At 42.5% G+C, this 16052-nt stretch overlaps 1 protein-coding gene across 1 annotated transcript in view; it reads left to right on the top strand.

Moving 5' to 3' along the window:
- Vwa8 (von Willebrand factor A domain containing 8) overlaps positions 1–16052 on the top strand; it is a 317895-nt gene that overhangs the window by 53230 nt on the left and 248613 nt on the right. Inside the window, exons 6-10 of the mRNA XM_005370880.3 lie at positions 7170–7337; positions 12007–12171; positions 12686–12735; positions 13250–13358; positions 15115–15219. Coding sequence (XP_005370937.1) covers positions 7170–7337; positions 12007–12171; positions 12686–12735; positions 13250–13358; positions 15115–15219 — 597 coding nt within the window. The remainder of the gene's footprint in view (positions 1–7169; positions 7338–12006; positions 12172–12685; positions 12736–13249; positions 13359–15114; positions 15220–16052) is intronic.

The raw sequence follows: 16052 nt of genomic DNA, 5'->3' as shown, positions 1-16052 counted from the left end.
TGTTAGTGTGAAGTTCAGTAATGTATGTAGTACGTGTTAGTGTGAAGCACAGGGAAAGTAAACATTTACATATTCTCTTCTATTTTAGATTATTTTTGATTGACATTGTTAATAGAAAAAAAAACTCCAAGACTTAAAAAAAACCAAAATCACATCATGATTTTATGGGGTCATAAAAGCAACTTTTAATATGTAGTTGAATAGCATCATACCATCGATGAGACAGGGGGAGTTTATCTTGTCTAAGTGCCTTTGATTGACTGGGAGCAGACAAGGAAACATAGACTCCATCTCATCTCTGGATTCTGGAGCCATTTCCACACCAGCTTACTGAACTGACAAGGTTGTATTCTGGAAGCTCATTCATGAGAGAAATATTTAGGATTTGGAAAACATCTCTTCGTGGAAACAAGGTTATGAAGAGTGGCTAGGTTCTGGCACTTTTACCAGACCATTTCCAACTATACTGTTTTGTGCTACAATTATCCCAGTTGGGAAAATCTGTCTTTTTATTTTGGCCTCTCTGGCAGCCAGAGCTCAGGCCATGGCTCCTAATTGTGTCACTCTCATACTGAGACCAACTCTTTCCTGCCTATAATATGAACTGTTTGGAAGGTTTGTGCAATTAAATTTTAAAATATAAAGGGAGATGAATGAGGAGGCATTTACTGGAGAAACCCTCTCGTGCTTGGTGTTTTAATCTTCAAAACTTCCTTGGGGGCAGATGACTTGCTTATCTTGCAGATGAGATAACAGGCTTCCATGGCTAGGGTCATAGAATTGGCTGATAGCAGAGGGAGAATTGATTCTATTGCTTCCCCCCAAAAGTAATGATGGTGGCCATTGATGACTGCACTGACCACATGCTGCTATTCAAAATTATAAAATAGCTATTTTTTTAAAAAAAAGAAAATAAGCTTGGCTTTAATTTTTATATTAATAACTGAATGTCAGTGCCATATAATTATCTATTTGATGTTTATTTGGGTCAGATATTATAATCAAAGCAAAATGAAATGTGCTCTGTATTTGTAAAAATGGGTCATTTAGCTTCCCTGATTGGGTCATAGATTTCATGCCTGTGCAGACTGAAACTGTGCTAAGGTCTTCCTGTTACAGATTAGCCCTGACCTTGTCCAGCTAGCTTTTTTTTTTTTTGCAAAAGGGGGACATTTTTTTCATAAACAGATATTAATATTAGGTATTCAGGCTCTTTCTAGACTCTGAAATAGATCCATGAGGTGTACAGGACGAGGACAAACAGAACCCCCCATGGTGAGACATTCAGAGTGTGTGCCACCAGCTTACTGAAACAGCACACCATCATCCATTGTCACCCTGCTGTGAGTAGCACACCCGAACTGAGGTCCTTCCCAGCACAACCCAGTACCTGCTGACTCTCCCCTGCTCTCCCTGTTCTTCCCTGCTCTCCTGGGAAGTTTGTAGTTAAAGTTTGTAGATTCCTTGTGAAAGTAAGATCATGTAGAACTTGCTTTCTGTGCCTGCGTTATTTAATCCAGTGATTTCTAGTTCTGTCTGTGTTCTTATAAATAACAAGACAGGAGGGAGTCCTTCCTTCCTTAAAATGTTGTTGATTAGTATCCACTGGATGGTGGGGTTTCTTTTTCTTCCCCAAGACAGGATCTCACATGTAACTCTGGCTGTCTTATAACTCATGCTGTAGAGCAGGCTGGCCTTGAACTCACGGAAAGTCACCCCCCTCTGACTCCCAAGTGTTGGGGATTAAAGGTGTGTCACTGGATCACTGATTGTTCTTAACAACTTGCTGTATTCTGGGCAATAGAAGGAAGTGAAGGCTCAAAGCTGAACTTGACCACACTGAGTCACCCACGGCAAGCAAGCGGATAGTAGACTAATGTACTGCACTTTTGGGTTGCTGGAACAGAATTCCTGAGACAGGTATAATGACCGGAAATTTATTTGGCTCACAGCTTTGGAGGCTGATTGCCCTGTAAAGACCCTATGTCTTACCCTGTAGCATTGAGGATTAAGTATTGGACACATGCTCTTTGAGGGACACGTTCAGACTATAGCAGCAAACAGAAAATCAATCTGCCCTATCTGATATTTACTTGTTTTGTTCAGTGGAGAAAGGCTTTACTATTCTGAAATTTTAAAATAAACAGTTGGGGCTAAGGAGATGGTTGAGTTCCATAAAGTGTCTGCTGCACAGTTTAAGGACCTGAGTTTGGAGTCCTTGTTCCCACGTTCAAGCTAGGCAGTTCCATATCTGTAACCCTAGCTAGCTCTGTGGGGTGGGGGTGGGTGGGAACCAGACAGATACAGGATAGTCTCTTGAACTTGCTGGTCAGCTGGGATAGCAGACTTTGTGAGCTCAAGGCTCAGTGGGGACCAACTGAAGAAGGCACTGAGTGCTGACCTCGGGTCTCTGCACTTAGTACGTACTCACACATATGCGTGTACACACTCAGAGTAAAAACCTTAAACTGTAATCTTTTCCTTTTTCTTTTTGCTCCTGCAGTGCTTTTACACTGTAGTTTTTTGAGTAAATGTGAAGCTTTTTGAAATTTATTTTCATTAAGTAATGACTGTATTAGCAATGATTTGCATTTTAAATATCCTTACTTTTTTATTCTAGTACTGCTTTGATATTTAAATCGTTACGTTCGAAATACCCCATGAGGATACTATCATTTCGTAAAGGAGGCCACAGACATCCAGATTAATTACTTGCCTCGGGTTTTATCAAATTGGAAACGAATCTAGAACAGGCTATGGACCTGTTTTTCCTTTGAACTCTTTTATGTCCACGCACCAGGTTATTAAAGCTGAGGTATGAGCCGTCTGGGTCAGAGGACTCTTGCTTTATTTTCTCCTGATTATTATTTGAAAGAATTAGGTCTTTGAGGTTCTTTGGCTTCCTAGACAAGAGACTCCTTAAAGTTGGTGCCCTCTCTTCTAAGGGCCTGCCGCAGCTGGTCACACCAATAAAAGGCCTGTGCACCGTTCCTTTACAGCTGTGGGGATTTCGGGAGGAAATTCGCAGTGTTTACTGGACTGTCTAGAAAAGCATTGTAGTACCTAGAGTAATTTTCTCAAGCTCTACTTAACCTTGCTCTGCTCTCACAGCAAATGTAGGCGCACGTGGCTGTGCCCTTCATCCGTTCCCAGGCTTATGTAACAGTGTTCCTTGCTGAACAGTTGTGCTGTCACTGCGGAACCGTGCATGGCCTGCTGGGAGCCAGCTTACTGACAGCCATAGAGGGGAGGGCTCTCCTCTGAGGACCAGAGGATCTCAGTAGGGAAGGCCAGCATTACTCTTCCTCACTTCAGTAATGGGCAAAAGGGGACAAAGGGGACATTATCGAGTGGGGGCAAGATGCTTATCTCATATGAGACACAACATTTGTAGCATCTTTTTCTATCCAACTAAGTTGAAGCTTATATATGGCCCAAAACAACATTTATATGTTAAAGTACTTTCTTATTGTTACATTTTATTCTCTGCAGATGTAATCAGATTATAGTAATAAAGTCAGAAATGCTGATTATAAAGAACTTAAATAACTTCCTAGGCATTTACAGAGGCTCCAGGGACTAGTCCTGGCTTGTTTAAGTCCAGTGCGCCACATTTTCTTACCACAGAGCAGCCTGGTGCCTGCTTCAGGTACCTGCCAGGGCTTCTGATGTTGGACTGTGAGCCAGGTAAACCCCTTTGCACCCCAAGTTGATTTTCATCCTTTTGTTTATCACAGTAACCGAAAGTAAAGTAGCTCAGTCATTCTTTTCTTATATCCTCACGCTTGGATTCAACTGTGATATGAAATAGCCAATTTACTTCCATGTAGTGCATTTAATTAATAAATAACTTATGTCAAACCAGAAATCAGTTGGAGAAATTTACTTTCTTTTAAATTCTTAGTTGAGCTATGGACCTCATAGAGACTTTACAGAGGGCTTGCCCAACACCAAGTAAAACCTCCCTAAGTTTTATTTCAGTAATGAATTATTCTCTTTTCTGTATTCATCCACAATTCTTCCTCCTCGTTTCAATACACCCACGTTTTGACTCATTCAGCAAACGGCTGCTGCCACTCACGCAGTGCCCAGTGGGGCTCCTGCAGCAGGGTTTCTCTTTCTCTTTATGGCCACTGAGGAGTGTTGCTTGGTTTTGGTTTGCCTGCTGCTTCCTCGTGTTTGAAACGATGCAGTCTTGTTAAGAATGTGTAGAAGTGATGATGTGTCCACCCAGCTGTGCATCAGAAACCCTGCTGTGTGAAACGGCAGAGCTCATAGTTAGAGTACATAGTTAGAGTGCGCTCTTGCAGTTCCCCAGTGTTGTTGTGGAATATCACTTTAACTATGGAAAGGTGTGTTACATTTGTTCATGTTGCGGAATATTACTTTAAGTACATAAAGGTGTGTTATATTGGTTTATGCTGTGGTATATCACTGTAACTGTGTAAAGATGTGTTACTTTTATTTATGATGCATTTGTTTAATTATGAAAAGATGTGTTGTCATTTTGCCTTGCCTGCCTAAGTCACCTGACTGGTGTAATAAAAAGCTGACTGGCCAATAGCTAGGTGAAAGAGGGGTAGGCAAGGCTGGTTGGCAGAGAAAACAGACAGGAGAAATCTAGGCGAGAGAGGGAGACGCCAGCCAGACATGGAAGTTAGAAAAGTAGGACATAGAGAATGGAGAAAGGCAAAAAGCCCCGAGGCAAACATCGATGGAGAGAGACCAGGTAAGTTATTAGAGTGGGAGAAGCATAAGCCAAGGCCGAGCATTCATAGCTAATGAGACGTCTCCGTGTCATGGTTGGTGGTTGGTGGCCAAAAGAGAGCCTGCTGCAGTGTTACTTTGTTGTTGTTCTTGTCATCTATGTCTTGTGAGAAGATATTTGAGTGCGTACAGTTTCTCCTCAGAACTTTACCATCTACTATGATTCTTGTCCCCCACAATTGTGATGTCTTCCGGATAATGTGTTTCTCCTCTGCTCTTTAGTAGCAGGGCTCTTAAACTTATTTTTATTTTCTGTGTGTTGGTGTTTTGCCTGCATGTATGTCTGTGTGAGGGTGTTAAGAGAGGGGTAGAAATAGATGAATTGAGAAATATTTTGGCCTCTTTTTTTTTTTTCCCAGACAAGGTGGATCCAGGCTGGACTCCACTAACGAGTCTTCCTCTTGCCTCTGTCCCCCGTGTCCTGGGATGTAGCGCCCATGCCGCTACAGGTCTGTTCGCGAGTCTTGGCAAGGGCCTGGAGATTTAAACATACATACACACAGAGACAGGAACATGAGTCATCCTTGAGAAAGAATGCCAACATTTTGTGCTCAGGTGCAGCTTGTATAGTGCTCTGGCCACGTCCCAGCTCTCGGGATCTTTCAGCTGCAGGCCTCACCAGAACCCATTCCCCTGCCATCTCCTGCTGCAGGCTGCTCAGAGCAGAGGAAAAGATGTTGTTTACAAGAAACTCGGGGTCTGGTGGTCCGCAGTGCCCAACACTGGGATGTCAGGCCAGTCACCATACTGGTAAGTTCAAGTTCAATTAAGGATATTAGATTATCAGAATATGAAGATCAATCGACTCTGGGAGATGAAATACAACTTTGGAGTCCTGCCATGGGTGAGCGGTATTCCCGCCTGGAAGATGCACTGGGTATTTTCTGTTGACACAACAAAAGCTTGGTTACTCCATTTCTAAAGCCACTTGGGAAGAGAGAACCTCAGCTGCGGAATTGCTTCCCTTAGATTGTCAAGCCTGTGGACGTGTTCTTGATTAATAATTGATGTGGGAGGGGAGGGCCCAGGCTACTGCAGGAGGTGCCACCCCGGGGCAGGTGGTTTGGGTTATATAAGAAAGCCCCTAAGCATGCTATGGAGACCAGATCAGTAAGCAGCCTCCTTGCATGGTTTTTGCTTCAGGTTCCTGCCTTGGGTATCTTTCTCGAATTTCCTCAGTGATGGGTTCTTACCTGTGAGTTATAAGACAAACCTTTCTTTCTCAGTTGCTTTTGGTCACGGTGTTTACCACAGTGTGAAAAGCAAACTGGGATAGAACTGAAGCAGATTTGGGGAAATGGGGCGTGCTCAGTGTTGTACAGGGGGTCTGGGGTACTGTCAGGTCTGGCTGCAGACTTCCATGCAGCACAGCCATGTAGATCTGAAGCTTGGGAGCACTGGGATTGGAAAGCCATTAACACAGAAAAAGTGTTTGGACTCTGTGCTGAAGAGTCCTTGGGAGTAGTGGGAGCGGCTGGAGAGGAAAAGCTGTTGGTTGTGGGTGTAATTCTGGACCCACGTTTAAGGAACAGAGCAGGAGAGGTTATTTTTCTGAGACTCGTGTCATGATACCAAAGATGATTTTAAGGAGTGGCAATATATAGTTGCCAGCATTAATTCTGTGTGGCATGCAGAAAAATGTGAATTCGATTTTCTTTTAAAGTGAACTTTCAAGGATTTTGATGTAAATGTTTGTGTTCAGGGCCTGGAAGGAGAAGCTTTGCTGGTTTCTGGTCCATTACCATTTACTCCCTATTTCCCTGGATTATGAATTTTCTTAAATCCATGGGGATATGGTACTCATCAATTCAGTCAACCAAATGTGTGTGATGTTGTCAGCATTAAAGATCACAGGAAAACAGAATTTGTCTTAATGACTCATTTGCAAACATCATGGTCTCCAAGCTTCCCTACCTAGCCTTTTGATCCTCTTCTCTAATTTTTGTTTCTCTTCTCTAGGAAATCTGTTTCCTTGTTTAATTTCAGGACCCATTCCTAGATAGCTGTTAGTTTTCTGTTTCATTGGCTGTGTAATCTAAAATGTAATGTTGCAAAAACCCCTCCAGATCTTTTCTGACTTTTCATTTAACAGATGAATAAACAGGCACAAAGAGGTAAAACCATTTGCCTAAGATCAGATAGGCAGAGAAAACAAAATTAAGATAGAATCCACTGTCCTGATTCGCGGTCTCTCTAACAAGGAACACGGTTAGTTCCAGGGCAAGTACAATTAGGCCAGGCTCTGCTGCCCTTGGTGTTCTCATTTTTGGCCTCCAAGTGCACATATGGTGCAAAGACATACATGCAGGCAAAACACTCACATCTATAAAATAAAATTAAAAAACCATAAAAGTAATGATAAAATAAAATAAAAGTAATGCCTTTGTGTTTCTTGGAAATAGTGTGCTGTTCGCGCTGCCACAGAAGGCAGGACGCTGGTTTTGGAAGGCTTGGAAAAGGCAGAGAGAAACGTGCTTCCAGTATTGAACAACTTGTTGGAGAACCGGGAGATGCAGCTTGAAGATGGGCGCTTCCTGATGTCTGCGGAGCGCTACGACAAGCTTCTCCAAGTAAGAAGGAAAGCAGCGGCTGGCCTCTGCTGTGGGAGTGGGGGGAGCTGAGTGTCACCTGTGAATCGCGATTGTGAAATTAGGGCGTTTTCAGGTGGTCCTTCTCTCTGCCAAACTGCCGAAGTAAATCACGAGTTGATAATTCTAAAAGGCTGGTCCATCTGCAAAGACCTCCCCAATTACTAGTGTCTTCCCTTTTCTTTGACCAGCTAATAGCTGTTCTTCCCTTTCCCATTTTTCTCCTTTATTCCTTCTTTCTTTTGGTAATGACTTTTAGACAGTGCTGAGCATCTGAGATTAAAAATAAAGTCCCATTCTTAAATACAGAAAATGCAATTCAGTAGGGTCTAACAAACATGGATAGGATGTTTAGAAGACACTCTGGGGTTCAATTCCCAGCATTCATGTGACAGCGCACAACTGTCCCCAACTCCAGTCCCAGGAGATCCCATTCTCTCTTCTGGCCTCCAAGTGCACATATGGTGCAAAGACATACATGCAGGCAAAACACTCACATCTATAAAATAAAATTAAAAAAACAAAAAAGTAATAAATGATGCTCCAAGCCACCAGTGTTTTCTGTCTGCCACTGAAATTGCTTCCATCCCTGCTCTCCACATTGTCCTCAACACGATAGTCAGTGATTGATTCAAAACACGTGCCACACACCTGTAATCTCAGCATTGTGGAGGTGGAGGCAGGAGGGTCAGAAGCTCAAGGTTATCCTTCAGTACTAGAGGCCAGCGGGGCTGCGTGTAACCTTGTCTCAAAAAACAAAACAAAGCAAAGTCCATCCCCACCTCGACCTAAATAGAATAAACACGGATAGGTCCTGTGTTCTTACCCTGGTGGCTTCCTGTTTCACTCTTAGTAAATCTGGAAGTCCTTCCAGTGCAACAGGACACCCAGATAATTGGGTCCACCACCCCTTACCTTGGATCTGTCTGCTTCCAACTCTCCTCCAGCAACTAGGCCCTGCTGTGTTTACTAGCTCAGAAGGCTTCTCCCATGGTCTAGACTTGGCATGGGTGTTTCTTGTTCCTGGAATGGTTTTCCCCCCAAGTATTTGCTTGGCTCACTCCTACAACCCATTCAAGTCTTGTGTAAATGTTACATTATCAATGAAGCTCACCTCGATGCTCTTTTTGTTTGTTTGTTTGTTTTTGTTTTTTTTAATTTATTTATTTATTAAAGATTTCCATCTCTTCCCCGCCATTACTTAACTTGCATCTGTCCCTTCCCTCCTGCTGCTTTAAATTTCCCAGTAATGTCTTAACACTCTATGTGATTTACTTAGGTTTTTGTTTACTGTCTACTAGAGTACAAATTCCCAAAGGGTAGGGAGTTTTTCACTCCCTTTGAAGAATGTTTGGCATGTGGTAAATTTTCATTAACTTTTTGTTGAAGGAATAGTAAATATGATAGATGATATGACATAAATGTGTATAAAGAGGGAACACTGTGGATCGTTGTGAACCATCGCATGTATGCTGGGAGTTGAACCGGGGTCCAGTTCCCGGGAGAAGCAGCTCCAGCTCTTAAAGGACCTAGCCAAAGAGGGCTCTTCAAAGGCTTTAGCAGTGAGGCGGGAGTTGATGTGAAGCTTCCTCCTTGGTCATTGAGCTTGAGGTGCATTGCACTGGCTCTCTCAGCACCTAGTGCAGCCTTTGCAGGCAATTCCGCTACATCGATACTCTGGGACTTGAAGTCTTTCTCACACTTTTATTGATCAAGAGCTGCATCATATACTGCTTCCTGTGTGTGTGAATGCAGACATATACATGTTATGGTGCATGCATGGAGGTCAACCTTGGGTGTGGGTCCTAGTCTTCCATGTTGTTTGAGAAAAGAACAGCTTTGTATGTTAGATGTCTAGGGACTCTTTCCCTTCACCTCCCATCTCCCCAGAGGAGCCCTGGATTACATATGCTTTTGCTGTATGTCTGCTTTTCACATGGGTTCTGGAGATTACCTCAGGTCCTCACACACTGCAAGTACTATTGCCCACTGAGCCATCTCTCAAGCCCTGTGTCTTACACTTCTTGCTCTCGCTCTGAAACTGCTAACGTAGGCCTGGAGTGCACTGGGTGCTAGGTGATAGATGCTGATGCAAGAGGGTCGGACTGAACTGACGCTCGCATCCCTGTACTCGGCATCTTGCTCTATAAACTGCCTTGTAGCATTTTAGCAGTCTGTTTTGTAGCGTCTGCGAAAGTTTCTGGATGGTGTTGTCCTAGCTCAGTGGCCATTTTCTTCTAGTATATCTAAAAATGATCTAATCATAAAATAATCAGAAGGTACTTGTAGATTTAACCAATAAGAAAAAGTTAAATTTGTACTTTCATGTTATAGATTGTTTAATGAAATAGTCAAACTTTATAGTTTGTCTTTAAGTAAAAGGTATATGTCGTGTAGACTACTTTCCTTTGAGCCTCCTTCTAATTATAACTATATGCAACTAGAGACTTTATTAGCTATTTAGTAGTTTTAGTAAAGAATTTGGAAAAATATTAGTAAAACACAGGATTTTTTTAAAGCATATGTATTGCTTCATAACAATATTCTTTATCCTTATAGTAGAATTCTGTACAAAACTATCAAATGTATCATTGCTTTGAATAGGAATTCGGGACATGAGAAGTACAAGCACATGAGGCTGACTTATTAATCAAGAGAGAAGGATCTGATCTATGTCACTTTTCCCCAAGTAGTTGTTAATGTAAATATATACTTTTCATTGATAAATCCTTCTGAATTCTTAGACTCCCTCTCATTAATATAGACATGAATAGCTCTCCTAACACTTGTGTCATAGGGCACGCTCTATGGTATACGATTACAGTTGCCATAGCTGAAGTCCTGCTCTGTTCGCATGTTCAATCACTAAATTTTAATACCTTAGAACACATGTAGCTGGAGAGGTGGTTCAGTGGATAAGAGAGCTTACCACGTGAAGACCCTAATTCAGATTCCCAGGACCCACGTAAAACCAGCCAGCCCAGCCCTCGATTCTCTGATATCCCATCCCAGACCAGTAACATGAAAAGCAATAGAGGAAGGTACCTGGCGTTCTATTGTGACCTCCTCTGCATGCACCTTGTGTGCATGTGCTATCACACTGGAGGGCTTCACTTGTCCCTCCAGTCAGGGCTGGCCACCCACCCTCAGCAAGCCATTCAAAAGAACCAAATAAAAGTGGACACAGAAAAGGGAGGTTTATTCATGTGTCCACACTGGGAAGAGGGACAAAGAGATCCAGCAAACCCTTCAAATCCTTCATCTCTGTGAGCCAACATGTGGTTGCTGGGAATTGAACTCAGGATCTTTTGAAGAATAGTCAATGCTCTTAACCTCTGAGCTATTTCTCCCGCCCCTAAGGACCCATTTTTACAAAGCTGTTCTGTTCAGCTTTGAACGTTTGAGCTTATCCTATGGAAATGGAGTCTCTTCCAAGACAGATGCATCCGCATCAGTGATGCATGCTGTCTTCACAGAACTGCAGTTGTTGGAAGGTTGCAGCCACGGGGTCCTGGAGGGTGGGGGTTACTGAGACTGGGAGAGTTGGACACAATGAGGACAAAAGGTGGTGAACTCCGTGTTGAACGTTTCCGCACTATCATGTTGCTGTACCCTCAGAAGATGTACTCAGAGCTGTGGACTTTTTCCTTTATATATAAATATGCACATTTGTAAGGACTTTGGAGGATACCAGGAATCTGTGTATGACTCTGATGAGCCATTGAGCGACTTAGACAGGGAAGAAAGTCACATTGACCAGGTGTCTGCCACGGACATCCACATATGTTCTCATATTTAGTTTTTATGGTACTCAGTCATGTAGATTATATAATTTCCACCTTATAAGTAAGAGAATTGAGGCTCTAATGGTAAGGTCACAAATATCTTCGGTAGTTCAGCTAGAGTTTGTATCAGGTGGCTGAGTCAGGATCTGTTGGATCTATTCCGACTCTGAAACTTAGCGTGCTGCTATTCTCTTAGGTCTGTTTTACACAGGACCATGGACATGTTAGATAACCCCCTTGACCTTTGCTTTGTTCATTCATGCAATGTCCATCTCTGCTGTGGCTAATTACAGGAGAGATTTGTGGGAGGCTAAGTGTGAAGTAAGCTTTTAAAAACTGGCATTACCAGTCGTACGCCTTAAGAGAAATATGCCTAGAATTGTCTGTTTAAGGTCTATGGGAACCTCTACTCTGGTGATAGTCTGTTCTTCTAGGTCTAGCTTTGGTTTTTTTTTTTTTAATTTTTTAAAAATTATTTATTAAAGATTTCTGCCTCCTCCCCGCCACCGCCTTCCATTTCCTTAGGTCTAGCTTTTTGATCTCTACTTTGTGACCCCTCTTTCTACGTTATGGATGAGACCATGGCAGTCTGTCTCAGGATCTTTTGTTCTGGGTTTGTGGGCTGCATTTCCTTCCCAACACATATCTCCAGGCTGTGAGCTTTCCCTGGCGTCTGGATCCTGATTTATTTTTGCTGTGTTCCTCAATGGCTTGGCTTTGAGAGTGTTCTTAAAAATACTACTCTCAGCAGTCAAGGTTTGGTTCCTTGTCCTGGCAGCTCTTGCATTTAGAATCTGTGTCACCTGCTGTTGTAGCTGTAGTCTGTATCACTTATGCTCCAGTGTTCTGATCTCTTACTTTCTTAGGATCACACTAAAGAAGAGTTGGATGCTTGGAAGATTGTCCGAGTTAGTGAACATTTCCGAGTGATTGCCTTGGGCTTGCCAGTGCCCAGGTACCCTGGGAATCCGCTAGACCCCCCTCTCCGTTCTCGATTTCAAGCCAGGGATATTTATTTTCTACCCTTCAGGGTAAGTATTTCAAGGCCATAGTGCTTGGAATGATCCTTAGTATCCTTCGTCCCCTCTGGCTCTGAAAATCTTCCTGACCCACATGGCTCCCTGTGGTGGGATTTGATGGAGACCCTGTTTAGGCCCGAGTGCTCCACAGCATCTCATCATCTGCCCGCTGTCCAGTTGTGGGTCTCTGGGTTAGTTCCCAGCTACTGCAGGGGGAAGCATCCCTGATGACGGCTGAGCATGGCAGAATGTTGCTAGGAGCCATTTTCTTAATTTTTGAGTAAATGAAATGATATAAAAAACAAAAGTCAGATTTCCCTGTGGTGTTCACAATGTTGATTGTGAGCCCCCTGAGATTTTTTAAAGGCTTCTTATGCTTTTATTAAATAGAACATATCATGAAATGATTGCTTTACTATAAATTACAGTGTCTACTTAATTAAAAGTTTGGTTTATATTTATAAAACATTTGTGTCTCATCCATTGTATTCATTATTAATCAGTTGTATATGTTTCTGTTATTTAGGACCAGCTAAACCTGTTGTATTCAGTTGGAGCCAATGTTTCTGCTGAGAAGTAAGTATACTTTATAAATAATGGATGATTAAACATTTAATTTGTTAAATTTGTTGTTGTTAAAATTGTTAAGTGTTTTTGTTGAGTCTTTATAGAGGCCTCACAAAGGCCTGGACACTGGGACGAGCCCAAGGGTCTGAGAGGAATGGAGTAAGGATTCTGTGAACTGAAACAAGCGAGCACTGTGACTAAGCTTGTGCTTTCTTCCCAACAAATAAGTTGCTTTTAGCCCCTAGGTCTTGGGTTTGAGCTTTAGAGAGATGGGGGTGAAGCTCACATGATAGATTTGGATCCGGTTGTGAAAATCTTATATTGTGATAGATTAGAGAAAACATCTAGATAGCTAATCAGCTTCTGGATTTTTTAATGTAATAGTGTATAAACCATTGTTCCTTAAGAATTAATAGTATATTTCATCTATTTTAGATAACTGAAATCAGCCCAACTGCTTTATACTTAACATACTTATATATTGAAATTATTCAAATAAAATTTAAAATCTGTTCCCTTCTAGGGTTTCTCAGCTCCTGTCCTTTGCCACAACTCTCTGCTCCCAAGAATCCTCTGCGCTTGGACTTCCAGACTTTCCTTTAGACAGTTTGCCAGCAGCGGTTCAAATCCTGGTAAGTAAAAACTAAAGCAATGGCGGAGATGTTCGCTCCGATGTGGCAAAGATGATGGAAAGTTGATCACGGGGATCAGTCACTTGAGTTGTCCTGTCATTCTCTTCTGTGAAGGCCTGAGATTGCTGTGTGCTCTGCAACAGACTGCACAGAGACCAGTGACGTGCTCAGGCTCTGGAGAGCTGCAGTTTTCAAGGCACAGGTGGAAATGTAGCCTCCTGGAGGTCCCATAGGGAAAGGCAGCTCCGGGCTGATCAAATAAGAGGTATATGTAGGAAATAGATGCTGAGCTGACCCAACCTGAAGCAAGGGAGATGAGCTTTCCCACCCTAGCATCCGCAGTCATTGGCTGGTGCTTGTCCTAAAGGCAGCCTGTGTATGCAAGACTTTCAGTAACTGTGGGAAGGGAAGGAAGCTGGGCCATGCATATAGACAGCCTATGACTGGATCTGAATACATTTGTGGTTACTGTCCCAAAGCATGTGGCGTCCTGTCTAGAGTGCTGGGAATGCCTTCAGGCCAGAGGGCACATACACAGTGTTGAGCCACACATGGGCCTGGAATGTCAGCAGGATGAGAACACGTTGTATCGTTAGAACCAAGTGTTTATGGTAGAGACAGAGGTTAGAACCCTACTGTGAATTATTGTTGGGTAATCCTGACTGGATTTTATGGTGAGGGAGGAATGGCCCCCCAGAGGTTGTGAGGTGGAGTGTGAAGTAATCTTTCTTATGTTAGATGAAGATACCTCTGTTAGCAGCTAGGAGAGTAGGGAGATCCTGGTGGCATGACAGTGAAGACAGGGGGCTGTTGAGACATCTGCCGAGGAAGGCATCCTGTATAACAAGACTCCTATTTAAATGTTTCTTGCTTTCCCCAGTGTGCTGTGTATATCCTGAATATGCCTCGTTTACCAAATTTGATATATCTCTTAATTTTCCTCAGTAATTTTTACTTTGAAAATTCTCTAATCTGAAAAGAAAATCGCTTTTAAAATAGCAAACACCTATAATCTCTCCAATGAGAAGTCCCTGTTGCTAATATATTGCTACCCCTGTTCGCATATTTAACCTCCCACCCCTAATTTTTCCTGAGCTGCTTGAAAGTAAATGCAATACTCTCTTAAGGTGTGACTGCTAAGAGTTGGAGCACCCTATATATCCAAACACGCTTACCACGATCCATATCATGTTGATAGTAATTCAGTAAATCATCTAGTAGGCCTCATGGAGATCTTCTGTTTGCCCTTGGCAGTAAGCTCTTTGATTGGTGTTAATAGACTCGAGAGTGCAATATGATTTGGGTGAAGAATTTGAGGCTAATGAACACTTTTTAACTTTGTAGTTATAATTGTGAGACTTGATGAATATAGATAAGGTCAATTCAGGAATAAAGGCTGGAAGCGCAGTGCCTTGAGTGACTGGAAGGGGAAATGTGTGCTCTTGCAGATGCGCTGGATCCATACACTTTGGGCCATATGGTAGATAACTGAAGGCTTTGGTCTAGAGCTCAAGAAAGAGGCAAGAACTAGATAAAGATGCCTGGGGACTGGCAGTGTAGATGAACGATAGGAGAAGTGATATTTACTCAGGGATGTGGATAGGACAGGGAGAGAAGAAATCGCTGCCTTTGTACATTGCTGGAAGAATTTTTTTTATGCTTCAGGGAAGTAAACTTTAGCAGTATCTGTTTACTTCAGATACATTTTGTGTGAGTGAGATGTTGCTGACCTCTCTACGTGTCTGCTCCTAAACAGGACTCCTTTCCTATGATGTCAATTGAACATGCAATCCAGTTGATGTATCCGTACACTATTTTACTAGGACACGAAGGGAAGATGGCTGTGGAAGGTGTTTTAAAAGTGAGTACCGGTTTCTCCTTTCTTCCTTTCCATCTTCTTCATTTCACTTTCCTTTCCCTTTCCCCATTTTTCCTGTTCCTCTCTTTTTTCTTTACCCTTCTTTTTTTTCTTTGTCTTCCCTTCTTTCCTCTTCCAAGATAGGAAGCATTGGATGCCAGTAACAAGATAGCAGTGGTGGGAAACAAGCTCTCAGGTGTGTGTATGGCGGGAGGACTTGGGAGTTTGTTACAGGAAGTAGATAATCAACAGTCAAACAAAAGGGTGAATATATTGATTATAACGGGAATTACAGGCTCATATTGGAGAAGGGTTATAAAAATGGAAAGAGGAAGACATGAAAGAAGCCTGAGGTACTGGATTGGAAATGGATTATGAATCTTTTTTTTTCATTGCATATGTATCAGTGTTACCTTTTCCTGGGAAGTCAGGAACAAGAAGACACTGTCTTCTTGCACCAGAACATGAACAGCGAACTAAGGAAATGATTCCACCCAAATCTAGTGTGGTGTACCAGAGAGTTGAATCGTGGTTATTTGTTGGAGCCAGGAGAATTTATAGTTGGCCACACACAGGTGTGGGTCCTGTAGGTCTAGTGCAGGGTCTTGTGAGCACGTTGGATGCGCCTAGTGGGAGAAGCTTATAAACTGCCTTGAGAACCTGCCCTCCCTTCCCTGAGGGAATGCCAACAGGCATGCTTGTGAAAGTCTCATGTTGGTAAACACAGCTGCTCTGACTTCAGTATGGCAGTGACTGTGTCACGGCTGGAGGATAACATTACACAATGTATGAAAAGTAGATATGGTAAAAAAAAAAATATTGTCTGTGTGTGTTTA

This window comes from Microtus ochrogaster, unplaced genomic scaffold (genome assembly GCF_000317375.1).
Source record: "Microtus ochrogaster isolate Prairie Vole_2 unplaced genomic scaffold, MicOch1.0 UNK88, whole genome shotgun sequence".
Lineage (NCBI taxonomy): Eukaryota > Metazoa > Chordata > Mammalia > Rodentia > Cricetidae > Microtus > Microtus ochrogaster.
This window is presented reverse-complemented; position numbering and strand designations above follow the sequence as displayed.